General features: G+C 53.1%; 1 protein-coding gene and 2 long non-coding RNA genes across 7 annotated transcripts in view; 2 read left to right on the top strand and 1 right to left on the bottom strand.

Moving 5' to 3' along the window:
• TNXB (tenascin XB) overlaps positions 1 to 27,977 on the bottom strand; it is a 95,741-nt gene extending 67,764 nt beyond the window's left edge. For 2 of the 4 annotated variants that reach the window (XM_078000333.1, XM_078000334.1), the window contains exons 1-9: positions 27,812 to 27,977; positions 16,137 to 16,547; positions 13,950 to 15,788; positions 13,426 to 13,541; positions 7,536 to 7,692; positions 7,095 to 7,358; positions 4,062 to 4,430; positions 2,731 to 3,027; positions 347 to 637 (exon numbers count right to left, since the gene is read on the bottom strand). In XM_078000333.1, coding sequence (XP_077856459.1) covers positions 347 to 637; positions 2,731 to 3,027; positions 4,062 to 4,430; positions 7,095 to 7,358; positions 7,536 to 7,692; positions 13,426 to 13,541; positions 13,950 to 15,788; positions 16,137 to 16,539 — 3,736 coding nt within the window. In that variant the 5' untranslated portion in view covers positions 16,540 to 16,547; positions 27,812 to 27,977. Of the gene's footprint in view, positions 1 to 346; positions 638 to 2,730; positions 3,028 to 4,061; positions 4,431 to 5,562; positions 6,304 to 7,094; positions 7,359 to 7,535; positions 7,693 to 13,425; positions 13,542 to 13,949; positions 15,789 to 16,112; positions 16,548 to 27,811 lie in introns of all 4 variants that reach the window. The other 2 variants (XM_078000332.1, XM_078000331.1) reach the window with 2 other exon arrangements.
• Positions 3,449 to 8,498, top strand: LOC106997900 (uncharacterized). Of its 2 annotated transcripts, XR_013416592.1 has the most exons (5): positions 3,449 to 5,859; positions 6,514 to 6,597; positions 6,901 to 7,338; positions 7,775 to 8,070; positions 8,107 to 8,498. It is a non-coding gene; the product is annotated as an uncharacterized LOC106997900 (long non-coding RNA). The 2 variants fall into 2 exon arrangements; XR_013416591.1 differs by lacking the exon at positions 3,449 to 5,859 and having other exon boundaries at positions 6,901 to 7,182.
• LOC144340469 (uncharacterized) lies at positions 23,406 to 27,951 on the top strand. Its single transcript, XR_013416593.1, has 2 exons — positions 23,406 to 23,890; positions 26,524 to 27,951. It is a non-coding gene; the product is annotated as an uncharacterized LOC144340469 (long non-coding RNA).

Genomic DNA, 27,977 nt, shown 5'->3' with positions numbered 1-27,977 from the left:
AGCCAGGTGCTGAACTGGCAGCCTGGGAGACTGGGGCTTGGGGTTTGGACGGGCTGTCACACCTACGGGGGGTGGAGGGTCACTAGTCCATTAATTTGAGTGCTAAACTTCTGGGAAGCCTGACACAGCCAGGGTATGACACACCTTCTGGGCCTCGGGGAGCTGCTGCTTGGGATGGAAGGGGCCCAGCAGTGCGGGGGAGTCTGGCTGCCCCTCAGGCCAGGAGTGGGGCCAGGAAGCTGGAGTCAGCCGTCTTCCTGGGGGACCCCAGCTGGTTTCGGGCTGAAGGCAAGTGTGCAGAGGGCTAAAAAGGGGTCACATGGGGGCTGAGGTGGCTGTTACTCACCAGTGGTGCCATCGGCCGTGAGGGGGCCATACCGCTTCTTATTCGCGATTCCAAACAGAGTGAATCTGTACTTGTGGTCAGGGTCCAGTGAGGAGACAACAAATGAACGCTCAGGCCCTTCCACAGGTACCACCTGGGGCCGTCCATCCTTGTCCCTGTACTGGACCATGAAGGTGTCGAACTGGCCCTCAGGGACAGTCCAGGAGAGGTGCAGTGAGTCTGGGGTAGGGTCTGTCACCCACAGGTTTCCCAGACGAGGTGGAGTCCCTGGACGTGGGTCACTCTGAGGCACTAGGAACAGCGGGTAGAGAGAAGGGAGGGGCTTAGGTCCAAGGAGAACGAGGAAGCCAAATCCCACATGGGAATGCTGTGTGAGGCTGTGCAGGTTGTTCACTGTACAAAAGTGCATTTGCTGAGGGAGTACAAAGGGACTGAAATCCAGCCAGCACTCTGCTTGCTGAGCTGTGTGCCCTGGTGAGGAGTGGTGTCCACTTAAAGGAACGGGTGCCTTCTTCCAAACGGCATGGAAGCACTGCATGGACTAGTGTGGCTCTGCCTCCAACCACAAACTGGAGCAGCAGGGACCTTCAGAAAGAGGGGAGCCCAGCCAGGCCCTTTCACATCTCCATAGCCAGGGAAATCTTCCCAGTACAACCTCCACTGCTTCCAAGCCTAACTACTAGCTGGCTTCTTCTCCAAGAGAGGAGAGCACAATCCTTGAAGTATTTTAATGTGGGACAGCCTCCCTCATCTATGCTGCAGGCCTCTCCTCTTCCTCCTTTGGAACTTTGATCCATGGATGGACTCCCTCACCTGCAGCACTGACCCTTCACTCCCCAGCAGCTGTGCCATCAGCATTTCAACAAGCTACTGTCACACCCCTCCCCACCCCCATTCTGTGTGCATCTCTCTCCAGCCTCCATCTTCCCTCTTTGCTCTCATTCCCAGCCCAGATTCCAGAAAGTGATGTCTACACTGATTGTAGCCACGTCCTCACCTCCACCACCCTCACGATCCAGCTTCACCCCTCCACCAGGCAGTAGCTCTCACAGAGGCCAGTGGTGGCCTTGCCAATGCTAAATCCTGTGGACACTCCGTAGCCCTTGATTCACTGTTCTGGAATCTGACAAGTCCAACCACGCCCTCCTTCCTGGAGCCCAGGACAGCACCCTCCCTGGTTCTGCGCCTCCCTGCAAGTCACTCCTCAAGCTACCCTGTGGGCCCTTCTTCCTCCGCCTCCGCTGTGAGTATAGGCTGTCCCCGGGGTTCCAGTGGCCCTGTCTCTTCCCCAACCCCACACTGCTACTCTGGCGCCTCAATTCTCCTGACCTATAAAGTAGGTATGCCTCCCAGGTGTGCTTTATGGAGTGCGATGATCCACTTTGAACATCTTGATCACAATCGACTCTCAACAAATGCACAAAAGGTATTTATGTAAGTGTCCCTTAGATGTTGATCTAAGTTTATCTAAGGCATTATTCCCCACCTCTGCTGCTCCCTGCCTCAGGGAATGGGACTGTCTCATCCAGAACCCTGGGGGCTGCCTGGTACGCCTTGCTTTCTGCCTCCCACATCCAGCCCCAGTGACACCATCCCAACTGACCCATCGTCTTTTTTGTTGTTGTTGTTGTTGAGACAGGGTGTTGCTCTGTGCAGAGTGTGGATAGCACCCAGGCTGGAGTACAGTAGCACAATCATGGCTCACTGCAGCCTCGGTCTCCTGGGCTCAAGCGATCCTCCCACCTCAGTCTCTCAAGGAGCTGGGACTACAGGCACGCACCACCACACCTGGCTAATATATTTTGTCGTAGTAGAGATGGGGGGTCTCACTATGTTGCCAGGTTGGTCTCAAACTCCTAGCCTCAAGCTATCCTCCTGCCTTGGCCTCCCAAGGTGCTGGGATTATAGGCAGGATCAACCCTGCCAGCCCTTACCAGCTCTTAACTCACTTCTCCAGCTAGTCTCAGCAGCCACCGTGCTATTTGCAAGATAAATATCTAGTCATGTCACTCTCCCACTTTACCCTCAGAGGCCCTCTAGGGGCCTTCAAATGAGGCCCAAGCCCCTTAGTACAGCATAGGAAGCCCTGAGACCAGGCCCTTTGGCACCCCCACATGCCCTGTTCTCCAGCCAGAGGAAACTGTGACAGTGATTCTCTTACTGGCCATGCTCTCCCCACCTCGATCATCATGACTCCCTCAGGCTGCACTGAGCTTCTCAAACTCTGTGCCTGCCCCACCACTACTTTCCCTTCAGAATTCAGCTCATGCACCACTGCCTCCAGGAAGCCTTCCTGGAGCTCCCTCCCAAAGCAGGTTCCCAAAGCACTGAGGAAACCTCCTTCAGGGCAGTACAGAGGGCAGGGTGTTGCTGCTGTCACTCACAGATCTTGGCTTCAGTCACCAGGGGACCATGCCTCTTCTTGCCAACGAACCCATACAGGACAAATTTGTACTTGCGGCCAGGATCCAGGGAGGTGATAACGGCTGAGCGCTGGGGCCCCTCCACGGGCACCACCTGGGGCTGCCCGTCCCTGTCTTTGTACTGGATCACGAAGGAGTCAAACTCGCCCTCGGGGACTGTCCAGCGCAAGAGCAAGGAGTCGGAGGTCCTGTCTGTCACCGTCAGCTCACCCAGGCGTGGTGGGCCTGAGGACTTCCCAGGCTTCTCCTCATCCTTGTCTGGAGTTTGGGAGGCAAAAGCAAAGCATAGTGGACTCAACTGCTCTCTTTTCTGTGTCTCCTTCCCTCTCCCCTGCCCACCTCACTCCATCCTTGATAGCTCCCTCCCTGGAAGACGCTATCTCCCCACTCAGTGACCAGCTCTCCTGGCAGACAGGCACTTCCCTCTCAATCTCTGCTCCTTCCCTTGTGACAGTTTATCCATTCCTCACAGGGTCTTGGTCCCTCTGCACCCCAGGATCTTTGGGGGGGTTTCAGGTCCCCTCTGGGTTCTGTAGGAGAGTTTCAAGCCTCCCCACTGCAGCTTCAGAGCATTCTGAAGGCTCCTCTGCCCACCTGCGCTGCTTTCTCTCTTACCACCCTCTCTGAGCTTGACCTGGAGCTGGGGGATGAGTCAGCCACCCTGGTCCCACAGAGAGGAACAAAGAGGGGGTGTGAAAGCCAGGTACTCCAGGACCTGTCTTCGCTGGTCCTGCAAACCTCATCCATGTCTGAAGTCCTGATGGCTGTGGAGCCCCCTGCCCCAAGGAGCCTTCACCCCCAGCAGAAACTGGCTGATGGGACCACGGACTGCTGTCCACTGCAAACCAGGCTCTCAGGGATGAGGTGTTGGGAGCTAAGAGTCAGTGTCCAGAGGCCTTACCATGCCCACCCTGAAAGATCTACAGGGCAGGGCAGGGCAGGGCAGAGGAGCAACCGAAGAGTAGGGGCAGGGGAAAGGGCAAGGAAAGCTGCAGGTGGAGGGCCAGGGACCTTCAGCCTCTCTTCTGGAATCTCTGTCCCACTCTTGGCCTTTTTACCTCTGCCTCTTTCCCCTCTCCCCACCTATCCTCATCATTGTTCTGAGATCCTCCTCGATCCATCTTCCCGCTGAACCTGCAATTCCTTTTCTCTCCTTTTCTCCTCTATCCAGCCCCAAACACCAGCTCTGCCCTTCACTGGCCCCTCAATATCCATCCTACCTCTGAAGTCCCAATAGCCCCAGTTCCTCCCCCAATCTCAGGATATTGATCTGAGCAGAGTCAAATATGTACCCATAATGCCTTGGTAGATGACAGGGTCAGAGGGCTTGCCCCCAGGAGGGACCCCACGAAGTGACAGCTCGTACGGGGCTCCAGGAGCGGGTGGAGGCACCAGAGCCTGGCGGACGTCCCCTGGCAGCACTTCCTCATGTGCCCCTGGCCCCTTGGGCACCCGCAGGCGCAGTTGGAAGTGGGCAAAGGTGTCGGGCTGGGCGGTCCAGACCACACGGAGGCGCCCTGTCTCATCTCTGCCCAGCACCCTCAACTCTCCCAGCTCCTGGGGGCGCTGCTGCAAGAGAGGAGCCTGGGCCCCTTGGGTCGTTGAGGGGCCTGAGGGAGGAGGCTCATCGGTAGTCCCCAAGAGGCCCGAGGGTGAGGACCCTGGGAAGGGGCAGGGTGAGAAAAAGAGGAGAGTCCAGTATGAGAATTAGAAAGGAATCCCCAGTCCCCAGGTTCTGCCCTCTAGCCTTTAAGAGCCGTGGGGCCCTACCCTCTTCTACTTCTGGTTCCATCACCTGGGCCTCTCCCTCCTCCCAAAGGTCAGCCAGTCCTCCAAACACCCCCATCTACCACATTCCTGAGCAGCTGGGCCTGCGCTTCAGGCAGGTGATAAATAAAATAAAGCCTGCTGTCCCTCACCCCACAAGGCTTCCATGACCTCCAGCCCCTGGAGACTTCCATGTCCCTCCCCACATACATCCCCCCCACTGGGTGGTGGTCAGGTGGCTTCCATTAGTGCTGCAGTGAGAAGCCTGGAAGAAAGACAGTGGTGTTAGAGAGGGAGGATGCAAGAGGAGAGTGGGCAGTGGGAAGAGAAAGAGGGCGTGGGGGTGGACATCCAGGTCAGGTGGCATCTGGGCCCTATGGGAGAAGAAGAGGTCCACCACCCACCCCACAGCAGCCACAGGGTGCCCTTTCCCCAAGCCCAGACATCGTTCCTGTGGAAGAGACCAGCATAAAGTCAGCCAGAGGGTCTGAAAAGCCAGATCAAGAAGCAGTGGTTTCACCTCCCCGACATACAGTTGCTGCCTGATGGCACCCAGGCCACCCCCACGCAGTTCTGATGTTTCCCTTCAAGGTCAAGGCCCAATTGTGGAAAACAGTAACCACTGACCACAGTCTTGAGCCACTCTCACCACAGTGAGTCAGAACGGGAATCACTGTTTTCAATTCCCAGCCTACTCAAACTGCTCCAGTGAACCTTTGCAGGCGCCCCAACCACATCCCCCTCTATTGCCTAAAATAGCAATCCTGGAAGTGTCCCAGGAACCCCAAAGAAGGGGCTGCCTTGACCTTAGGCATCCACAGGATGGATGCCAGGACCCTGGGGGTGGGGACGTCTTCTAGGGACACTGGACTCGTGCTTTGTCCTGGGGCCCCCTGGAGCCTCGGCCAGGTAGCGCCCGAAGGTAGAAGGGTGCCAGTGGCAGCAGGAGGAACTCATGAATGCAGGCTCCAACGGCAGGCGAGGCTGGACAAGGCATGGATGTCCCGTGGCCCCAGCCCACGCTACCTGTGGTGGTGATGAAGGCGTAGGACTTGGAGGTCTGCCCCGCCCGCACCCCGTGGACCTCCACGTGGTAGGTGGTGCCGGGCCTGAGGTCGGGCAGGCTGACGGTGCGCGTGGTGCCCGGCACGGTCAGCTCACCGCCGGGGCCCTCTGCAGGCGGTTGAGGCCGCCAGCGCAGCACCACGCGCTCGAACTGGCCGCGGAGCCCGTCGAGAGACACGAGAAGCGCGCCATCGGCGGAACTGCCCAGCACCTCTGGCTTGGGGTGGCGGGGCGCAGCCACCCGGTCGACACCTTCAGGCGAGAGGCCGTAGATTCCCTGGTTGGAGTCCCGTTTCCTGGTGCCGGGGTCAGGGCTGGCGGTGGGGCGGGGGTGGCGGGTCAGGGGTGCGGGGGAGCCGGCGGGGGCGGCGGCCAACAGACGCCGCTGCAAGTATTCATGGATGTGGCGCGCCACCGACGTGTAAGTCTGGTTGGCCCGCAGTGGGTAGCCGTGAACCCGCAGGTGGCGCTCCAGGTCCTGCACCGTGCCGCGGAAACGGCTCAGCTCGGCCGTCAGGTTGCCCCAAGGCCGCCGTGGGGGCTGGGACAGGCTTGGCCTGGGCGAGGACTCCTCCTCCCCTTCCTCTGCGGGCCTCGAGGGCCGAGGGGGCCGTGGGGGCCGCGGGGCTGGGGCTGGCCGGGGCCGGGGCTTGGGGGGCGGGGCTGGGGGGCGCACCTCCGGGTAACTGTAGTGGCCTGGTGCTGCCAGGGGCGAAAAAGGGGAGGAGAACAGGTCAGTGGCAGCTCCCTCCGGCACTCCTCCCCGGCAGCCCCTCCCTCGATCCCTCCCACCAGAGCCAGAGGCCTCTTCCCTGTGCCCCAGCCCCACCTGGAAAGAGAACGGAGGGAAATCGGTCAGTGTCCCGGAGCCCCCCCCATTCCCCTCCAAGCCCACTACTGTTGGTGCCCTAGAAAGAAGAGAGAAGCCCGTGGGTGGGGCCCTGTAGCTGAAGGAGAGAAAGGGGAGTCCGGGAAGAGAACGTGAGCTACAGCGAGGTGGGTGTCCCCCTGTCACAGGAAAAGAAAAATATCCAGGTATCTGTTAAGAAACCTCGAGGTTTAGTGGAAAATCACTGCTGTGAGACCCACCTCCCAGCAATTCCAATCCTAAAGTCAACAGGACTGATGATCTCTAATCTGCCTAATTCCAGTCCCACAAGATCTATCAGCAAAAGGCCTGTCCCTGTAACTAAATTTAAATAAGAACCTCCCTTAACTGACTGGATCAGGCAGCATCTCCTATTCACTTCTCTCCCTGGGGCGGTTCCTTTCACAGGCTAACCTGCAACCTTCTTACAGGACTCCAGGCATCTGAGGGCTCTGTCTCTCCAGTGGCCTCAGGACAGAGCAAGGCCCCCAGCAGGTGCCTCGAGACTGCCACACACCTGCCAGATGCATTCAGAGGAGCCTGTGAGCCCTGAGCCTGGGCTCCTGAGGAGGAGGATCCAAGGCTGGGAAACCAGGGCCCTTCCCTAATCTCTGGCCAGCCATACCTGTGTTGGCCCTGACGGAAGCTGGGTAGCTGACTGCCCGGCCCCGCTCCGCTGTGACAGTCACCACATATTCCACGCCTGGCATCAGGTCAGTCAGCAGCGTCCCGTCTGCTTCAGGGGGCACTTCCAGCCGCACCCTCTGGTTGCCGGCACTGACGTAGGACACCACAAATCGGTCTACCTCGGCCTGGGGACGCAGCCAGCCAAGCTCCAGTGTTGTCGGCGTCACAGCCACCACTCGGAGGTCCTGGGGCCCATCGATCACTAGCCAGGTTAAAGAGAAGGAGGGCTCAGGCGGGTGTCTGGTTCTTCAGTCATCATCTTTCCTTCCAAGAGCCTAGCCCCCATCCAGTCCCTTCCCTCTGCCCTCCCAGGGGGCAGATTCCCTCTCCAGTCAAGATCTCCACTCAGGACACCCCTCCCCACAGCCCCAGCGCTCACTGGTGGTGATGGTCTTGGAGGCAGGAGGGCCCCAGCTGGTCCCTCGAAGGGCTCGGACAGTGACCTGGTACTCCTGTCCAGGGGCCAGTCCTCTCTGGTCATAGGCTGAGGCAGAGCTTGGAACCCGTGCTGTGAATGGGGGGCTCGCCCCCTCTGTCTGTGAGAGACAGCACCAGGTGGCTTAGGGGCTGGCACTCTCGCCTCTGCTGCTCAATCCCCCTTATCTCTTCTTTCTCCAGGTCTCAGTGTCAACATGGGACTGTGTGGAACTTGACCCTGTACAAGCTGGGGAGCAAACATGCCGAGTGCGCTAACTCCTTGTGAGCCACTGTTCTAGGTGATGTACATACATGAACTCACTTACAACCCTACAAAACAGGTCCTATTAGTCCCATTTTACAGATAAGGAAACTGAGACACAGAAGGACAAGTATCTTGCCAAGGTCACCAACACCAAGAAAACAGCAAGGATTTAGGCCCTGGCAGTGTGATCCCAGAGACCCCTCTCGTGGGCACCCCCTGCTCATCTGCCAGAGTCCCCTCTCATGGGCACCACGTGTTCATCTGCCAGAATTCCACCCAACATGCACTAGGACTCTCCCTCCGGCTTTGCCCTGGCAACTCTGACTACCTGGGCATGAGAGGCTTCTCCTAAGCTCAGTCTTGTCAGAACAAATGCAGTCGATCAAGGATGCCCTTCAAGCTGCACTTTCTCCTTAAGGGGGCTGCCTCACCCTCTGAACCTGCCGGCAGACGCCTGCTCATGGCTATGTAATAGGAGTGGGACTCACATCACCACCTTTCCCTTGAGGGACTTTTTTTGTCTCTTCACCCGGGTTGTAGGCTCCTCAAAACAAGACCCACCCGCTCAAAGTTCCACAAATATGTTTCCTGATTGTTGATTTTGTACCTGGCATCATGCTGGGCATTGGAGACACAAAAATAAAATATATGGTCCCTGTCCTCAGGTAGCTCAGACTCTAGTAGCTAAACGTATGGCCACATCTTGACTATATGAAATACTAAAACAATCTCTATGCTTAGGAAATGCTTGTGAGAAAACAACACTCCTACAAGGGTACATTTAAGGAATTATGATTATGTGTGGTGGCCCCAAAGGAAATCTACTGGACCCTGCTCCAGGCAGGGTCTCCTGGAGTGCCCACCGCTGGGAAACAGGAGGAACTGGACATCTGTGAGCATTCTAACAGCCCCACATTTCGCCGTGCTGTCCAGCTAGGACAGCCGCTAAGGACGCTCTGTTCTCCCTAGCTATGTTGGCCGTGATGGGGACACCTCCATTCAGCCAAGTAGGATTGGAAATTTCAAAAGGTACTCTCCTAAACCAAGAGAGCTGTGGGGAAATCAACATAGTAAATACCAAAGTATAAAACCAGATGAGAAGGCCACATAGAGATTTCTGGGTTGAGGATGAAGTAAAGCTTTGTCAGTTTTCTGGGCTGAAAAGGTTTCCTGGGCACACAGGACCTCCAGCCCTCTCCTATTCATCCTGCCCTAGAATACCCCAGCTAGGAAGCCTTGGGTTGGCCTCAACTCAAGACCCATGAAATCCTTACCGTTCCCAGAATTTATTTGTTCATTTTCTCTCTGTGTGTGTGTCTCTTTCTCTTTATCCACACCCACCCCATCCCTGCCGCTGCAACACACACACACCTTTGATGCTCCCTGATGATATCTGGTTCTTTCAGTGAGGCAAGCCTATCCCCAGAGTTCTTCTCTCACAAGAGCAACATATATATATATCTCCTTTAGATACTTCTTGGTTCCTCCTGAGATCCATCTGGGAACAGTCCCCTAAAAGCCCATCAACCTAACCCATGTCTCCCACATCTCCTAGCACCATCTTGCTGGTCTGAAGCAGGCTTTCTTTTTTCTTTTCTTTTTTCTTTCTTTTTTTTTTTGACAGGGAGTTTCACTCCTGTTGCCCAGGCTGGAGTGCAATGGTGTGATCTCAGCTCATTGCGAGTTCTGCCTCCCGGGTTCAAGCGATTCTCTTGCCTCAGCCTCCCGAGTAGTGGGATTACAGGCATGCACCACCACATCTAGCTAATTTTGTATTTTTAGTAGAGATGGGGTTTCTCCATGTTGGTCAGGCTGGTCTCGAACTCCTGACCTCAGGTGATCCACCCACCTTGGCCTCCCAAAGTGCTGGGATTATAGGCATGAGTCACCACACCTGGCCCTGAAGCAGCATCAAACAGATGCTGGCAGCTGGCTCTGCCCCTTGGTGAAGCTTGGATGCCTCACTGATTTTTTTTTTTTTTTTTTTTTTTTTTGAGATGGAGTTTCGCTCTTGTTGCCCAGACTGGAGTGCAATGGCGCGAGCTCAGCTCACTGCAACCTCTGCCTCCCAGATTCAAGGGATTCTCTTGCCTCAGCCTCCCAAGTAGCTGGATTACAGGCATGTACCACCATGCCCGGCTAATTTTGTATTTTTAGTAGAGATGGGGTTTCATTGTGTTGGTCAGGCTGTTCTCAAACTCTTGACCTCAGGTGATCCACCCACCTTGGCATCCCAAAGTGCTGGGATTGATTACAGGCATGAGCCACTGCACCTGGCCTGCTTCACTGATTTTGTTCTTGGGATGTCTTAGACCTTATCCCAATATTAACCTCGTGGCTCCAGATGAAGAACTCTACCTTGGCTGGTCCTTGGAGCTTATCTCACCCTCATCGCTGTTTTTAGACTAGACCCAAGCAAAAACTTCTCTGAGGCTGCAAGGTTTTGAGTCCCAGTGAACACTCAGCCTAGCCTTGGTTTCCAGGCTGCAGGACACACCCAGACAAGGAATATCTGAACCTTTCTCTCATTCAGGAACTCATCTCTCTCGGTTTCCCCATGCTTTCTCTCACATTCATAGTGGGGCTAGCACTTTGCGAAATAGCAACATTCCTTCACTTAGTGGGCCTCAGGCTGGAGGGGCATCAGAATCACCTGGAGGGCTTGTTGCAATACAGGTTACTGGGCTCTGTGCCCAGACTTTTTGACTCAGTAGATCTGGGGAGGGGAGTCTGACAATCTGCCTGCCTAACATACTCCCAGGTGATGCTGATGCTGCAGGTCCAGGGAACCCACTTTGAGAACCACTGAGTCACAGTAACAATGCCACATATGCAGGGAGAGGAGAAACCTCCTCCTTCTGCATTCTGAAAAATAATTTCAATAACTAGGTGTGTCCCTTGATCTGGAATAGCAGAGTTTGGGCTTTGAGAGAGAAGTACTTCTGGGAAGAGGGAAGGGAAGAGGTAGAGATAGACTTCTAGGATGACAGCAGCAGCCAGAGGACAGACAACTACTGAATATACTCTGTGCCCACAGAAATGGACAGAGGGTAGCTGGGCGTTGTGGCAGGTGTCTGTAATCCCAGCTACTCAGGAGGCTGAGGCAGGAGAATCGTTTGAACCTGGGAAGCGGAGGCTGCAGTGAGCCGAGATTGCTCCACAGCACTCCAGCCTGAGCAATAAGAGCGAAACTCCGTCTCAAAAAAAGAAAAAAGAAAAGAAATAGACAGACGGCACTTGCCAAGGCAGAAGGTACGATACCAGGGGCCAGCTACAGAAAGCAGAAAGCATGGTCTGAGGGCCGGTAGCCCAGGCCCAAGAGGAGTGTCTGGGGACCAATTTTACAGGAGTGCCTTCCACACCCAGGCTCAGAGAAGACCCAGAATGTGACAGACGCCCATACCGAGAGCAGAATGGATGAACTAAGAACATGGCCGAGCCTGGCACAGGCCAACTTGGCACTGCCACCCTGGCTCTGAGTGAGGGAGAAAGCCTAGGGCTTCAACTGGAAAGCGGCACCCTTGACAACATCAAGGATGGGTTTGTGTTTATTTACTCAGAGCAGGAGACAACTGCTGCCCTAAAAGCTCCTCTTATCTCAAGTGTTTATTTTAATTCTTCTTTCCCTGAAGTTTCTTAGGAAACTTCCTTTTCAAAGTCCCACCCTTTCAAGATTAGAGCTATGTAAATAATATACACAGAGAAGAAGAGAGTGGGAGAAACACTTGAACATGTTAGCAGTGCTTGTTTTAGTGAGGAGCAGCCAGGAATTGTTTTTCTTTTCTCTAGTTGCCAAATTCTTGTCTCGTGATTAAAGTATTTTTATAATAACAACAAAAAAAAAAGATGTTTAAACAGAAGAAAAAATTCAAGCTATCTTGGTTGCACCACAAACTTGAGATTTCTGCTTCCGCTTTGGCTGGAGAGTGAGGACAGGCAGAACGTGGTAGGGGGCTGGCCCGAGGAGCATAATGACAAGACAAAGCAAAGTGGAGTGAGGATGACAGTTCCTCTGAGCTGTCCCCTTCTGTCCTAGTGCCTTCTGAGGCCTTAGGCCCCGGGAGTTGTTTATTTTTACAGAGTCCTGGCTAAGCTGATGAAGATGAGGGTGACATGGCCCACACCCCATGGCATTTGTGGGATGATGCAGGAAAACATGAGTTGGATGGTAGAAATGTCAGAAGATTTGGAGCTAGGGAAATGACCATATCTTAAAAGCCCAATCTGCATAAACAGAGGTCCCAAATGAGTGACTACAAGGCTTTGTCCTTAGGGTATTCCCTCTAATGTTTTAAGAGCAAGATGGATGGCTGGGTGTGGTGGCTCATGCCTGTAATCCCAGCACTTTGGGAGGCTGAGGCGGGCAGATCACTTGAGCTCAGGAGTTCAGGACCAGCCTGGGCATGCAACATGGAGAAACCCCGCCTCTACTAAAAATACAAACATTAGTAAGCTAAGGTGGTGCACACGTGTAGTCCCAGCTACTTGGGAGGCTGAGGTAAGAGGATGACCTAAGCCTGGGATGCAGAGGTTGCAGTGAGCTGAGATGGCACCACTGCACTCGAGCCTGGGCCACAGAGCGAGACTCTGTCTCAAGGAAAAAAAAAAAAAAAAAAAAAAAAAGAGCAAGTTGGAGGGAGACAGAGAAAAAACTGGTTTGCATGTGCTGATGACAAGGAGGTGGGAGATGAAGTTCACAGACTCAAAATTGTTGCAACAGCCTAGACAGCTTGGCCCAAACCAAAAAAGATAACATTGAACAGGGCCAAATGCAAAGGCCTATATTTAGGTGAAAAAAAAGAAGTGTATATAGTTGAATGTTGTCTTCTTTCCTTCCATCTTTTTTCCCTGCTTTTTCTAAGTTTTTTCTAAGTTTTCTGCACTGGGCCTGTATTACTTTTATAATTAAAAGTTACTTTAAAAACCATATATGACCAAAACAGCTACCCGCTTGTGTGACTACAAGTTAATATATGCCAACTCTGAGAAAAGTGTCCGTAAATCCAGAGTAAGCCAGTGGGCCCCTCTCTGCCCCCACATTTTGGGGGCACATGAAAAAAGCAAGAGTCACAGGAAGGTAAAGTATTCAGAGAACAAAGACTTAGGGAAAAGGGGTGAAGAAACTGGGAGGTTTTGCCTGAGGAATGGAGACACCAGGCTGGTGTCTGCAAATACCTGAAGGCCTGTGGTGTAGGACACAGGGAAAGCAAAAAACATTCCAGCTGCTGATGACTACCCAGCTAGGGCCAACGGACAGGTGCTAGAATGGGGGCAGACGGATTCCGCAACAACCACAACAACTAACAGTGATGACCAACAATGGACTGGGCAGCCTCAGGAAGTATTGAGCTCTCTGTTACCAAGTGTTCCAACTGTGTGGAACCAATGCTTGCTGGAGATGCTGCAGAGGCCTCAGTGCCCAGTGTCAAGCAGGCTGAGAAAGCCTTTACAGCAGCTTCAGGAACCCAGCCATCTGGACTCAACCAATGATTACCTGGAACTTCCTCCAGGAGGTGAGCCCTGCCCGCCCCCCACCCCGCCCATCCTGCTCACTCAGTCCCCTCCTGGAGCTTGGCATCTTTCTCACCGTGGGGATGAATTGAATTTCATAGGCATCCACAGGGCCAGGAGCCGGGGTCCACTCTGTCCGAACTGTTGTCTCCTCCAAGAGATGCATCCTCATGCCCTCAATGGCTGGCACCTCTGCCCAAGAGAATGGGGTAGGAAAAGCTGGTTAGCACAAGGCAACCACCCCCACCCACAGCCCCTTTTACTCAGGGACATCCAAGAGGCCCATCCCAACTCCCACTCCTCTCTGCTAGTGGAGAATAGCTGACAGAGGGCTGAACGGGGCTTGGCCGTCTTCACCTTCTCTTCATCAGGAGCACAGAATCTCCCTAAATCCAACTAAATGGGCCCCAACCTGCTCCTCAGAGATCTGAAGGCCAGTCCTGCCCACTGGTGACCCCCGCCCCTGTGGTTCTGCTGCCCCTGGTGGACACTGGCTCCTCGGAATGACATGCCCTCCCTCCACTCTTCCTCAGGCTCAGATCTTCCCCATGGCTTCTGTTCACAGAATCACAGTCCCAGAGCACACTGGGGAAGGCTCACCTTCCCCGCAGTCTTCGCCAGCATACCCATCTTTGCAGATACAGCTGCCATCGTGACACTCTCCTCGGCCACGGCAGTCCCCTGGGCATGTCTGGATGGCACAGTCAGGGCCTCGGAAGCCCTCTACACACACACACTGGCCTGCCTGGCACAGTTCCCGGGGCCCGCAGCCTCCAGGGCAGGCGCTGGCTGGAGGCTCTTCCTGCCCGCAGTCCTCACCGCCATAGCCCACGTGGCACATGCACACTCCCTGCACACAGCGCCCACGTCCCCGGCAGTCAGCTGGGCACATGCGGGTGGCACAGGTGGGGCCAGTGTAGCCTGGGTCGCACAGGCAGCGCCCCTCCTCACAGCGGCCCCGCCCATGGCAGTTGGAGGGGCAGGTGCGGATGCTGCAGTCCTCACCCACGTAGGCTTCCCAACAGATGCACACACCGTCCTGGCACACGCCGTGCTGGCTGCAGTCATTCGGGCACCGCCTCACACTGCAATCCTCACCAGAATAGCCGTCCTCGCACACACAGCGCCCATCTATGCACTGGCCGCGGCCTCGGCAGCCCCCGGGGCAGCTGCGCGTGCTGCAGTCTTCCCCTGAGTAGCCTGCGTCACACACGCACACGCCATCCTCGCAACTGCCGTGCCCACGGCAGTCCCCGGGACAGCGACGGCTCCCACAGTCCTCACCGGTGAAGCCCGGGTTACACACGCAGCGGCCATCCACGCAGCGCCCGCGCCCGCGACAGTCGCCAGGACAGGCGCGCGTGCCACAGTCCCGGCCTGTGTAGCCTGGCCAACACACGCAGCGGCCACTCTCACAGCGGCCCCGGCCACGACAGTCTCCAGGACAGCTGCGCACACCGCAGTCCTCGCCGCTGTAGCCCGCGTTGCAAACACATACGCCGTTCTCGCAGTGCCCGCGACCTCTACAGTCGCGTGGGCAGGCGCGCGAGCCGCAGTCGAGTCCAGTGTACCCTGGCCAGCACACGCAGCGGCCGTCCTCACAGCGGCCCCTTTGGTTGCAGTCGCCAGGGCAGCTGCGCACGCCGCAATCGTCCCCGCTGTAGCCCGTGTCGCAAATGCATTCGCCGTCCTCGCAGCGCCCGCGGCCCCGGCAGTCCCTCGGACATGTCCGCGTGCTGCAGTCCTCGCCTGTGTACCCGGGCCAGCACACGCAGCGGCCGTCCACGCAGCGCCCGCCCTCACCACAGTCCCAGCGGCAGCTCCGCGTACCACAGTCCTCGCCAGTGTAGCCGGGGTCACACACGCAGCGCCCGTCCTCGCAGCGTCCCCTCTGGCTGCAGCCCCGAGGGCAGCTCCTCACCCCACAGTCCTCGCCAGTGTAGCCAGGGTTGCACACGCAGCGCCCATTCTCACAGCGCCCCCTCTGACTGCAACCGCGAGGGCAGCTCCTCATGCCACAGTCCTCACCAGCGTAGCCTGGATCACACACGCAGCGCCCATCCTCACATCGTCCCCTCTGGCTGCAACCCCGAGGGCAGGAGCGCTGGCTGCAGTCGGGCCCTGAGAAACCTGCCCGGCACACGCACACGCCCTGCACGCAGCGCCCACGGCCTTGGCAGTCCCCGGGACAGGATGGCCAGCCACAGCTGGGGCCAGTGTAGCCGGGAAAGCACACGCAACGACCGCGGACACAGCGACCCTGATCATTGCAGTCATCTGGGCAGGACCCCGAGGTTGAGGGTGGGGAGGAGGGAGGAATCTCAGCATCTGTGGGGTCTGAGCAGGTGGGCCCACCCCAGCCTGGCTCACAGGAACAGGTGCAGCGGCTCAGATCAAACACACCATGGAGACTGCAGAGGGTCCGCACATCTGTCTGACCTGGAGTATGAGGGAGAGGCAGGTCTCAGTCTCTCTCCTGGGAGAGAGGCTGAACCTATATAGTTCTCCTATGTGCAGGTCCCCTAGCCAGGCCAGCCTCATCTCATGAGGCCATGTCTGCTTCCAGTTGCTAATACGTGTAATGTATGCAGCCTCTCAGGGCCCTCGCATATGCTTTAGTTGACATGTAGTCCAGCTCTGCTCTCCAAGTAGTGTTCTGGGCTGCATCCACACCCCTAAGGGTGAGGCAGGAGTGCCTTCTTCTAACTCATACGGACCTTTATGGACTAGCAATGCCCACCCCACCCTAACACACCTCTCCACCCTCTTCTGTGATGACCTGCTCACCTGTGCCAGCCTGGGCAGCAGTAGGACAACATCCCCCAGTGCACTGTTCCTTGAGCCCCTTCACCAACTCCTCCAGAATCTCTAGCCGGACCCTCAGGGCCTGCACCTCTGAAGCAGGGACTGGGGGCTCAGTGCCTGGGGGACAACCACAGCCAGTGGAAGGGGGCAGGTTAATGCGGTGGGTGAATACCACCTGCTTCTCCCCTCCTTCCACTGTGTGCTCATAAAGCTGAGAAGAGGGCCTTCCCCCTCCTGCCCCCACCGTGCGGCCCCCTGGCTGGGGAGGGGGCCGGGGGGCTGGCAGTGTCACATTGGACCGTGAAGAGAAGGGGCCTGCTCTGGCTGTGCCCAGTAGCACCAGGAGAGCCAGGCTGGAGGTTAGAGCATACTGGGCTGGCATCATTCAGGAGGCTGCAGGGAGAAAGGGCAGGTATGAGAGCAGCTTCAAAAAGAAGGAGACAAAATGAATCCTCCAGCACATACCCACAGTCCCACCACCCACAAGTAATCTACCCAACTCACATGCATGTAAAAATTCACATTCAGCCCAACCCTAAAGGATACCCTCCCTGGGCAAGTCTGTTCTCTACCTCTCTGATATCATTTAGTTACCCTGCTCCTCACCCCCTTTTCTACTGTGTTCCCCTACACTGGTTTTTTGTTGTTGTTGTTTGTTGTTTTTTTGTTTGTTTTGTTTTGTTTTTGAGATGGAGTTTCACTCTTGTGCCCAGGCTGGAGTGCAATGGTGCAATCTCAGCTCACCGCAACCTCCGCCTCCCAGGTCTGAGTGATTCTCCTGCCTCAGCCTCCTGAGTAGCTGGGATTACAGAGATGCCCCACCATGTCCGGCTAATTTTGTACTTTTAGTAGAGACGGGGTTTCTTCATGTTGGTCAGGTTGGTCTCGAACTCCTAACCTCAGGTGATCTGCTCACCTCAGCCTCCCAAAGTGCTGGGATTACAGGCGTGAGCCACCGTGCCTGGCCCTACACTGGTCTTTTGTTTATCCCACAAGCACTACAAGCTCTCACCACTCCAAGGGCCTTTGCATCGTGTGTTCCCTATGTCTGGGATGCTCTTCACTCTGCTCTTAAAGTCTGGCTCCATCTTCAAATCTTAACTCCCAATTAGGACATTCTTCCATTACTCTCTATCACAATATCCTGTTCCTGCTCTTCATGGCATTTACTGCTGCCTGAGTTATCTGTTTACTTATTTATTACCTTTCTCTCAATACTAGAATGGGAGCTCCATGAGAACAAGGACCTCATCTATCCCAGAACTGCTGTATACTTGTGTCTGGCACATAAATGTTCTGACACATTAATGTTGAATGAATTAGCGGATGAGTACCTAGGGCCAATCCTTCCCCAAACACCTGGATCCCAGCTCCTACTGTCTTCTAAGAAACCTTAAAATGTAGATTATCTTCTCTCTCACTTTTTTTTTTTTTTTTTTTTTTTTTTTAGACAGAATCTTACTCTGTTGCCTAGGCTGGAATGCAGTGGTGTGATCTTGGCTCACTGCAACCTCTGCCTCCTAGCTCAAGTGATTTTCCTGCCTCGGCCTCCCAAGTAGCTGGGATTATAGGTGCCTGCCACCATGCCCCACTAATTTTTGTATTTTTAGTAGAAATGAGGTTTCATTATGTGGGCAGGCTGGTCTCAAACTCCCGACCACAAGTGATCTGCCCGCCTTGACATCCCAAAGTGCTGGGATTACAGGCATAAGCCGCCACGTGACCTCGTTCTCTTTTTAATATTGAGACAGGATCTTGCTCAACCCCCCTGGTTAAGGCTGGACTTGAACTCCTGGGCTCAAGCATCCTCCCACCTCAGCCTCCCAGGTAGCTGGGATTAAAAGCATGAGCCACCACGCCTGACTTCTCTCTCTTTTTTATTCAACTCCTCACTCTCAACTGGATCCTTGCTCAAATATCTCTGATTGAAAACAAAACAAACAAACCAAAAAATCCCTCTTCCTCAGGACTTACATGATCAAATATCAAGACTTATTTTAAAGGTGCGAGGATAGACAGATGAAACAGAAGAGGGCCCAGAAACAGGCCCACACATATGTGGTCACCTAATTAATGGCAAAAGTGCCCCTGCAGTTAAGAGGAGAAAGGATGGTCTTTTTAGTTACTGGTGCTGGATCAATCCAATACCCCTAAGTAAAAAAAAAAAAACAAAAACAAAAAACAGTCATTCTCCACCTTATGTCTGATATACCGAAATAATTTGAGATGAACCCAGGACCTAAATATGAAAAGTAAGGCAATATCTTTCATAGCAATATCTTACAGAAGAAAGAATTTCTGACCTTGGAGTAAGCAAGATTTCTTTCTTTTTTTTTTTTTAAGACTGAGTCTCGCTCTGTTGCCCAGAGTAGAGTGCACTGGTGCTATCTCAGCTCGCTGCAACCTCTGTCTCCCAGGTTTAAGTGATTCTCCTACCTCAGACTCCTTAGTAGCGGGGATTACAGGCATCTGCCCCCACACCCGGCTATTTTTTGTATTTTTAGTAGAGACGGGGTTTCACCATGCTGGCCCAGCTGGTCTCAAACTCCTGAACTCAGGCAATCTGCCTGCCTCGGCTTCCCAAGTGCTAGGATTACAGGCTTGAGTCACTGCACCCAGCCGCAAGATTTCTTAAGTAAAACACACACAAAACTAACCATAGGCCAGGTGCAGTGGCTCATATCTGTAATCCCAGCACTTTGGGAGGCTTAAGTGGGAGGATTGCATGACCCCAGGAGTTGGAAGACCAGGCTAGGCAAGACAGTGAGACTCTGTCTCTACAAAAAACAAAAAGAATTCGCTGGGTGTGGTGGTACATCTGTAGTCCCAGCTACTCAGGGGCTGAGGAGGGAGGATCACTTGAGTCTGGGAGGTCGAGGCTATGGTGAGCTGTGAGCATGCCACTGCACTCCAGTCTGGGCAACAGAGCTGACACCCTGTTTCAAAAAATAAAAAACAAAAAGAAGAAAACAAAACAAAACAAAATTTCAGGTCATCAAATTACATCATTAAGAGACTAAGAAAGCGGCTGAGTGCGGTGGTTCACACCTGTAATCCCAGCACTTTGGGAGGCCAAAGCAGGTGGATCACGAGGTCAAGAGTTCGAGACCAGCCTGGCCAACATGGTGAAACTCCATCTCCACTAAAAATCCAAAAATTAGCCAGGTGTGGTAGTGGGCGCCTATAATCCCAGCTACTCAGGAGGCTGAGGAGGAGAATCGCTTGAAACCGGAGGCAGAGGTTGCAGTGAGCCGAGATCATCACACTGCACTCCAGCCTGAGCAGAAGAGTGAAACTCCGTCTCAAAAAACAAACTCTGAAAAACAAAACAACAAGCCAAAATCAGGAAACCCAGTTTTTTGTTTTGTTTTGTTTTTTTGTTTTTTGAGACGGAGTCTCGCTCTGTCGCCCAGGCTGGAGTGCAGTAGCCGGATCTCAGCTCACTGCAAGCTCCGCCTCCCGGGTTTACGCCATTCTCCTGCCTCAGCCTCTCGAGTAGCTGGGACTACAGGCGCCCGCCACCTCGCCCGGCTAGTTTTTTGTATTTTTAGTAGAGACGGGGTTTCACCGTGTTAGCCAGATGGTCTCGATCTCCTGACCTCGTGATCCGCCCGTCTCGGCCTCCCAAAGTGCTGGGATTATAGGCTTGAGCCATCGCGCCCGGCCAAAAACCCAGTTTTTTAAATTGGCAAAAGACAATGGGTACTCCAGAAAAGAATACACCCAAAGTGTCAATAAACATTTTATTTGTTTTACCTGGGCTCAAGTGAGTCTCCTGCCTCAGCCACTGGAGTAGCTAGGATTACAGGCATGCACCACCATGCCCAGCTCATTTTTGTGGAGATGGAGTCTTGCTCTTTCACCCAGGCTGCAGTGCAGTGGCGCAATCTCGGCTCACTGTAAGCTCCACCTGCCAGGTTCAAGCCATTCTCCTGCCTCAGCCTCCTGAGTAGCTGGGACTACAGGCGCCCGCCACCACACCTGGCTCACTTTTTTGTATTTTTAGTAGAGATGAGGTTTCACCATGTTGGCCAGGATGGTCTCTATCTCCTGACCTTGTGATCCACCCACCTGGGCCTCCCAAAGTTACTGGGATTACAGGAGTGGGCCACCACACCCAGTCTATTTCATTTTATTTTAAGATAAACTCTACCTCAGTCACCCAGGCTGGCACACAGTGGCACAATCACAGCTCACTGCAGCCTCAAACTCCTGGGCTCAAGTGATCCTCCTGCCTCAGCCTCCAGAGTAGCTGGAACTACAGATGGGCATCACCATGCGTGGCTCATTTTTAAATTTTTTGTAGAGATGGGATCTTGCTATGTTGCCAAGCCTGGCCTTGAACTCTTGGCCTCAAGCAATCCTCCTGCCTCACCCTCCAGAGTAGCTGGGCTTACAGGTGTGCACCACTGCACCCAGCTCCAAGAAGCATTTTAAAAGATGCACAAAAATCAGTAGTCATCGGGTAAATGTACATTAAAACCACAATGAGATGCCACTAAATATCCTCCAGAATGCTTGTCCCTCTTCAAAGAGGCTGTCGTTGCTCAATATTGGCAAGAATGTGAAGCAACTGGAATTCTCATCTGTTGCAAGTGGGAGCATATATTAGTGCAAACACTGGAAAGTTGTTTAGTAGTATCTGCTAAAACATATAGTCTATAACCCAGATATCTATAACTAAATATCCAATGGGAATGACTGCATAGTTCTTCCAAAAGATGTAGACAATAATGTTCATGAGTTTTATTCCTATATTAGCCAAAACTGAAAGCAACTCAAGTGTCCATTCATAAAGTGGATAAATAAATTGTGCCAGAGTCATACAATGGAATACTATACAGAAAAAAAACAAAAAAAACAAAAAAAACACCCTATTGCTACATGCAACACGGGTGAATTTCACATACATAGTGCTGAGCAAAAAATACCACACACAGAAACGGAACACTCTTTTATATACCATTCCTGAGCTACAAAAAAAAAAAAAAAAAAAAAAAAAAACAAAGAAAAGAAAAAGAAAGAAAGAAAAGAAAAGAAAAAAGAAAACATTCTGAATGACGTCATTTATATGAGGTTCAAAAACAGGCAGAGGCTGGGTGCGGTGGCTCAAGCCTGTAATCCCAGCACTTTGGGAGGCCGAGGCAGGTGGATCACAAAGTCAAGAGATGGAGACCATCCTGGCCAACATGGTGAAACCGTGTCTCTACTGAAAATACAAAAATTAGCTGGGCATGGTGGCATGCACCTGTAGTCCCAGCTACTTGGGAGGCTGAGGCAGAAGAATTGCTTGAATCCCAGAGGCGGAGGTTGCAGTGAACCAAGATCATGCCACTGCACTCCAGCCTGGCAACAAAGCGAGACTCTATCTCAAAAAACAAACAAACAAACGAACAAAAACAGGCAGTTAATCTTTACTTTTAGAAGATAGGATAGCATTACTTGTAGGGATTATTGACCGGAAGGAGTCATATTTCTGGAAATATTTTGTATCTTAATCTGGGTGGTTACATAGATGTATACATATTCAGAAATTCATTGAGCTGCACACTTAAGACTTTTGAATTTTGCTGTATAAAAATTGAACCATGGCTGGGTGTGGTGGCTCATGCCTGTAATCCCAGCACTTTGGGAGGCCAAGGTGGGCGGATCACTTGAGGTCAGGGGTTCAAAACCAGCCTGGCAAACATGGTGAAATCCCATCTCTACTAAAAATACAAAAAAAATTAGCTGGGCATGGTGGCAGGTGCCTGTAATCCCAGCTACTTGGGAGGCTGAGGCAGGAGAATCTCTTGAACCTGGGAGGCAAAGGTTGCAGTGGACTGAGATCGTGCCGCTGCACTCCAGCCTGGGCAACAAGAGCGAGACTCCATTTCAAAAAAAAATTAAACCTTAAAAAACCTTTCCCCAATCTCACACTCCCTCCAGCCACCACATATTTCTCTCCTCTACTTCATGGCCACAATTGTCAAGATTTATCTGTATTTGGTGTTTCCATTTCCCTATAGCCCATGCATGCCTCAATCCACTCTACTCCCTCCAACCCACCAAACAGCTCCCTCTAAGGCTTCCCAATGACTTTGGTGCTACAAAATCTAAGGGACATTTGTCTTCATCTTGCTTGACCTTTGACTTCTCTCAAAATCACTGGACACAGTTCACCGCATCTTCTTCTTCTTCTTCTTTTTTTTTTTTTTTGAGATGGAGTCTCACTTTGTCGCCCAGGCTAGAGTGCGGTTACACGATCTCTGCTCACTGCCACCTCTGCCTCCGAGTTCAAGCGATTCTCCTGCCTCAGCCTCCCGAGTAGCTGGGACTACAGGCGCCCACCACCATGCCTGGCTAATTTTTTATTTTTAGTAGAGATGGGGTTTCACCATGTTGGCCAGGCTGGTCTTGAACTCCTGACTTCAGATGATCTGCCCGCCTCGGTCTCCCAAAGTGCTGGGGTTACAGGCATGAGCCACTGCGCCTGGGCCTTCTCTTTTAAAACATTCTGTATCCATGCTGACCAATATGGTAGCCAGGAGGGATATGAGGCTCTGCAACACTTGAGATGTGACTAGAATGACCAAGTAACTGAATTTTATTCAGTATTTTTAAAAGCTCCCCAGATGATTGTAATGTGCAACAAATTTCTACTAAATTAATAGACCTGCTGCTCTAGTCATCCACGTGGTACCTTCATCCAGATTCATGACTTCAGTTTCCAAACTATACACCAACTTATAAAACACTCCCGTCATCTTCCTCTCACTCCACAGCAATATATCCACCTGCCTACTTGGCATCTCCACTTGGGCACCTCAAATTCACCATGCCTGTAACTGAATTCATGGTCACTTTCCTGTATCCCATTCCCTCCCAGAATTCCCCATTGAAACTCAGGGCCCCGCCATTCATCCAGCTTTACAAGCCAGAAACCTAACAGCCCATTCAGTGCCACCATATTTCCTTGTATCTACCTGTATTTTCTCATAAACATCTCTTTAATTCATTTCCTTCTCTCTCACTTACCTTCGTTCTAATCCAAACTTCCATCCGCCTCTTGCCTGACAACTGCAACTGCTTCCTGGCTGCATCTTTTTTTTTTTTTTTTTTTTTTTGAGGCAGGGTCTCACTCTGTCACCTAGGCTGGAGTGCAGTGGCGCAATCATAGCTCACTGCAGCATTGACCTATGCTCAAGCAATCCTCCCACCTCAGCCTCCTGAGTAGTTGGGACTACAGGTGTGTGCCATCACACTCAGCTAATTTTTAATTTTTTTTTTTTTTTGGTAGAGACAGGATCTTTCTATGTTGCCCGGGCTGGCCTTGAACTCTTGGGCTCAAGCAATCCTCCCACCCCAGCCTCCCAATGTGCTGGGATTAGAGGTGTGAGCCACTGTGTCCAGCCCTGACTCTTCCCTTTGCTTCCACCTTTGTCCTCTACAGTCTCACAAACGCAATCAGGATGTCCCTCTCCTCAAAATGCTTCAGTGCCTCCCTTCCAAATTCTCTTAGAACACTGACAAACAGCCCTACCATCATGTGTCCCCTGCCCCCACTTCACCTCCCATAACATTTCCCTCCCTCCCTCCATTCCAGCCCCACTGACCTTCAAGTCCCTCACATTCTCTGTGCCCATCCCCAACCCCAGACCTTTGTATACGCTGTTCCATCCGTGTGGAACACTGTTCCCTTCTCTCTTGGCCTTCTCATCCTTCAGGTCTCAGCCCGCCATTTTTTTCACAGGGAAGTTTTCCTGACTAGGTCAGGTCCTCCTACCATGTGGTATCACAGCATCACACCATTCTCACTTGTAGCATTTATAACAATTTGTAATCATATATAAATAAATATTTTTTATTTTTGAAGTCCAAAATAATATATAAATATACTGTGAGATTATTTTATTACTTTCTTGCCCACTAGACTATAAAGTCCATGAGGGCAGGCATGGCACCTATTTTTCTTTCTTGGCTGCCGTATCCTTGCATCTGGCACATAAGTGGTGCTCCATAAATGTTTACCAACTATATGAATGAATGAAAAGTTCAATATAAACGCAGGACTAGCATTAAGGCTGGAACCAAGGGCAGGACCAAGGTCAGGGCTAGGACCACGGACAGTGTCTGGGACTGGAAGTTGGTTAGACACAGTCACCAGGGCAGAGGCAGAATCAGAGGCCAGGCCAGGGGAGATCCTGGCAGGACCAGATGGTACAAGCACTTTGGAAAACTCTTTGACAGAATCTACTGAATGTACTAAAGCTGAACACATGCAAACCCTATGACCCGGCAATTCCACTCCTAGGAATATACCCAACATAGCAGGACCGCTCATAATAGTCCCAAACTGGGACTATTTCACATTAGTAGAATAGATTAAGCCATTTCACATTAGTAGAATAGATTGAATAAATTGTGGTTGATTCACACCGTGGAATAAAATAAAGCAGGAATGAACTATAGTTATATGTAGTAGTGTGATGGATCTTACTGAGGTTGAACAAAAGCCAGACACAGGAAAGAGCATGCTGCATAGTGCTATTTATGTGAAGTTTGAGGAGAGGCAACATTAATCTGTAGTGCTCCAAGTCAGAAGTGTGATACTCTTGAGGGGGCAGTGACTAGTAGCGGCATGGTGGGGGGCTTCTGGGGGGCTAAAGGTGTCTTATTTCTTGATCTACATGATGGTTACCCAGTTGTGTGTGTTTGTGGAGTTTACTGAGGCAGGGATTGGGGAGCACACAGAGACAAGAGGTGGGAGGAAAGGTAGTAGGGGGGTCCCAGGATGAGACAGGAGAGAGGGCTATGGCGAACAGCAGTGTGAGGGGCCAGGCAGGATTCAGCTCAGGTGAAGAGTTGAGATGCTGAAAGGTGCCCAGTTCTTCCAGACCAGCGGCTGGGGAAAGGAGGAGGGTAGGGTGGGTGTGGAAATGCTGACCAGTGAGGAGTGGGGGATATGTCACTGGTAGGCGGAGGTGACTGTGACACACACACACCTCCGCCCAACACGCACACATCTTCTGGCTTTCAACTCTTAGACTTTTCTCCTGGATCAGAGAAAAAGGAGTTTTCAGGGCTACCAGCCATCACATTCTACTACCAGCCAGCAAGAGTCGGAAAGGGAGCTGAACAGGGACAGAGTGTTTCCACACCAAGAGGTTCCCCACCCAAGAAAGCCCAGGCCAAGAGGCCTGGCATACAGAGAGCTGCCCTTTCCTCTCCCCCCAGCCCTTCTCTCAGCCTGGAGTGTACCCTTGGGTAAGAGATGGGTTCTGGCTGACCCTCAAATCCTGTCACTTTGTGTCTAAGGCCATGCAAATCACTCCCACACCATGGGAGCGCTTGCACAAATATGTGTACACATGTACACTTACAAATATGTTAATGTGTGCTCATCCACAAATACAAATACAAACATACCTGCACAGACACACAAATCCACCCACAAAACCTGCATCCTTGCAGGTACACATATGGGTGCCCAGGCACACGTGCACACACACCCAATCTCCCCTTCAGGTTTCCTCCACACCTAGTCATTGGCTGATGCCTAAGAAGGCTGATTTCTTGTTGGCTCCGAGGGCAGCTCTGTGAGTGAAAGAACCTGGATGGTGTGAGAGGAACCGAATAGGAGGCCCTTCCCCAGTGGGGAGCAGTGGACACATGGCCTCCACCATCCTTCCCTGTACCCCTGGAGGCCTCTGTGAGATGTCCAGTGCCCCTCCCCAAATAACTAGATTCCTCACCTTTCCCTGCACAGTGGGGAAAGCAGAGAGGGTCTTTGCAGCAGGAAGGAGTGAAGAGAGCTCAGCAGCTTTTCCAGAAAGCTGGTGAGATTGGTCTAGAAGAGCACAGCAGCCTCCATTGACCACACACCCAGAGGCTCCTTCCCGATCTCCCTCCCTGCCCTGTTGCCACCACCCACCCCTCCAGCTCCCCATTCCAGCTCCTGCAAGAATTCTGCTCTTCTCTCAGTACTGGGCAAGCAAAGAATTGGGTGTCTCTTGTGTCTCCCCTTCACCACTCCCCCTGCCACTATGTCTGGAGTGGTTCTCTGCAGTGCGTGTTTGAGGGGAGATATGGCCTCACCCTCTTGGCACCCTCCCCACAGTTGGAGGGCTGGCAGGGATGGGGGCATCATCCCAAACTGTGACTCAGCTTCCTGGGTATTCAGTGTTGTAGCCAACTTTGACACTTTGCTCATTAGGGACTGCACAGGTCCCAAGGGGTGGCGAGAGGGGCTGGCTTCCATAAGAGATGTTCCAGAGATGGGCGTTATGGTCCCACCCCCATGTCTCCCTCTGACCCTCCTGCTACACCCCCAGTTGAATCTGGCAATGAGAGGTGAAGACAGAAGGATTCCAGGAGTGAGACTTAAAAGGGAATGTGGGGGTCCCAGACATTGGGCTGGAACCAGGTGGGAAGGAGGTGTCAGGGAGGGGTGGGTTGGGGAACCCAGATGCCCCTTATTCTGGGGAGCTAATGGGCCTAGGAATGGAAAAATTAAGAGAGAGGATTTCCAGACTCCAGTTGAAAATGGTTAGGGGTGCAATGAGAGACAGGAAGGCAGTTTCTGGTCCTGCACCTAGTGGCCAGGTCTGGAGTGAGCAGAAGGAAGTTTGAAGAATTGAGGTGCTGGGTCCCCAGGGACTTGGAGGCAGGATCAGGGAAAAGAGGAGGGGCTGGAGATGCGGGAAGCAGGGGCGGGGCAGGCAGCAGCTGTGGTGTTTCCGAGTTCCTTCCCAGTAGTTCCTCTCAGTTCCACTTCCAGTTGTTTCTATGCCATTAAATTCTTTCCAGGCGAGATAAGGGGCCCGCCCGCCCCACCCGGGGCGTGTCACATGTACTGGTGGGGAGGGCGGGGTGAGGGAGAGCTCGGGTTCAGACAGACAGAGGCAAGGGGAGCTTGGAAGGGGCACAGAGTGAAGACGGAGCCCCTGTGCCCCCAGAGGCATCTCTCAGTCATCCCAGCCCTGCTGAACCGTGAGTCATGAGTGCAGAGCTCTGGCCAAGAACAAGTTTTAGGATCCTCTCTGCAGGCTCTGTGCACTTCCCAGACCCGAGAGTCCTGACTGTCCCATTTCCGTATTTCCTCAAGAGATCTCCCAGACCTCCCTCCCTGCAACTCTCACGCTGCCACCTAGGGAGTCCCTATTTGGATGCCCAAAGCAGCACCCTCTGGCACCTCCTGGAGCCTGGAGCCCAGAGCCTGGGCTCAGTTGCTCCAGCCCGACACTTGGGATTCCGCAAGCACTTTCCTTCCGAGGTTCAGCTGGTCACCAGCTCAGCCTAGTCCTATCTTTCCGCTAGCCCCAGCACCTCCAGGGCCCAGGGGCTCACCTCACCAATAACCACCTCTACCCTGCTTCCACCATCTGACTCTCGGAATCCCTCGGTTTGTTCCCAGCCCCTCTCAGTTGTCTGCATCCCATCCAAACCCTGACATACACCGCCCACCCCAACACACACATACAACCCTCTCCTCCCAGACACTCCTTCACAGGGAGCCTGGTTCCAGTGAATGCTCCTATGTCCTCTGTCCTGAACAGAAGTCCTTGCTCTGGAAGCACCGCTGAGAGCTCACCGGCCACACCTTCACCTGGGGTGTGGGGATAGGCGAGAAATCCTTTGCCTCTCCTTCTGGGTCTCCCCAGAACTCTGTTCCTTACCTGGGCAACCGGGCAGCTGCAGTGCCTCTGCACCTGCTCTGTCCCCAACCCCGGGAGGGCGGCGTCTCAGGGCAGGACAGGGGAGTCGCCCTCACTTGTCCCCTGCAACAGGGGCTGAGCCACAACCGCCTGTGGATCTCGGCAGCGACAGTGAGAAGGAGAGAGT

This window comes from Macaca mulatta, chromosome 4, assembly GCF_049350105.2.
Source record: "Macaca mulatta isolate MMU2019108-1 chromosome 4, T2T-MMU8v2.0, whole genome shotgun sequence".
In the NCBI taxonomy this organism is placed as follows: domain Eukaryota; kingdom Metazoa; phylum Chordata; class Mammalia; order Primates; family Cercopithecidae; genus Macaca; species Macaca mulatta.
The sequence above is the reverse complement of the archived record's forward strand: the minus strand, read 5'-3'. Positions and strand labels throughout refer to the sequence as shown.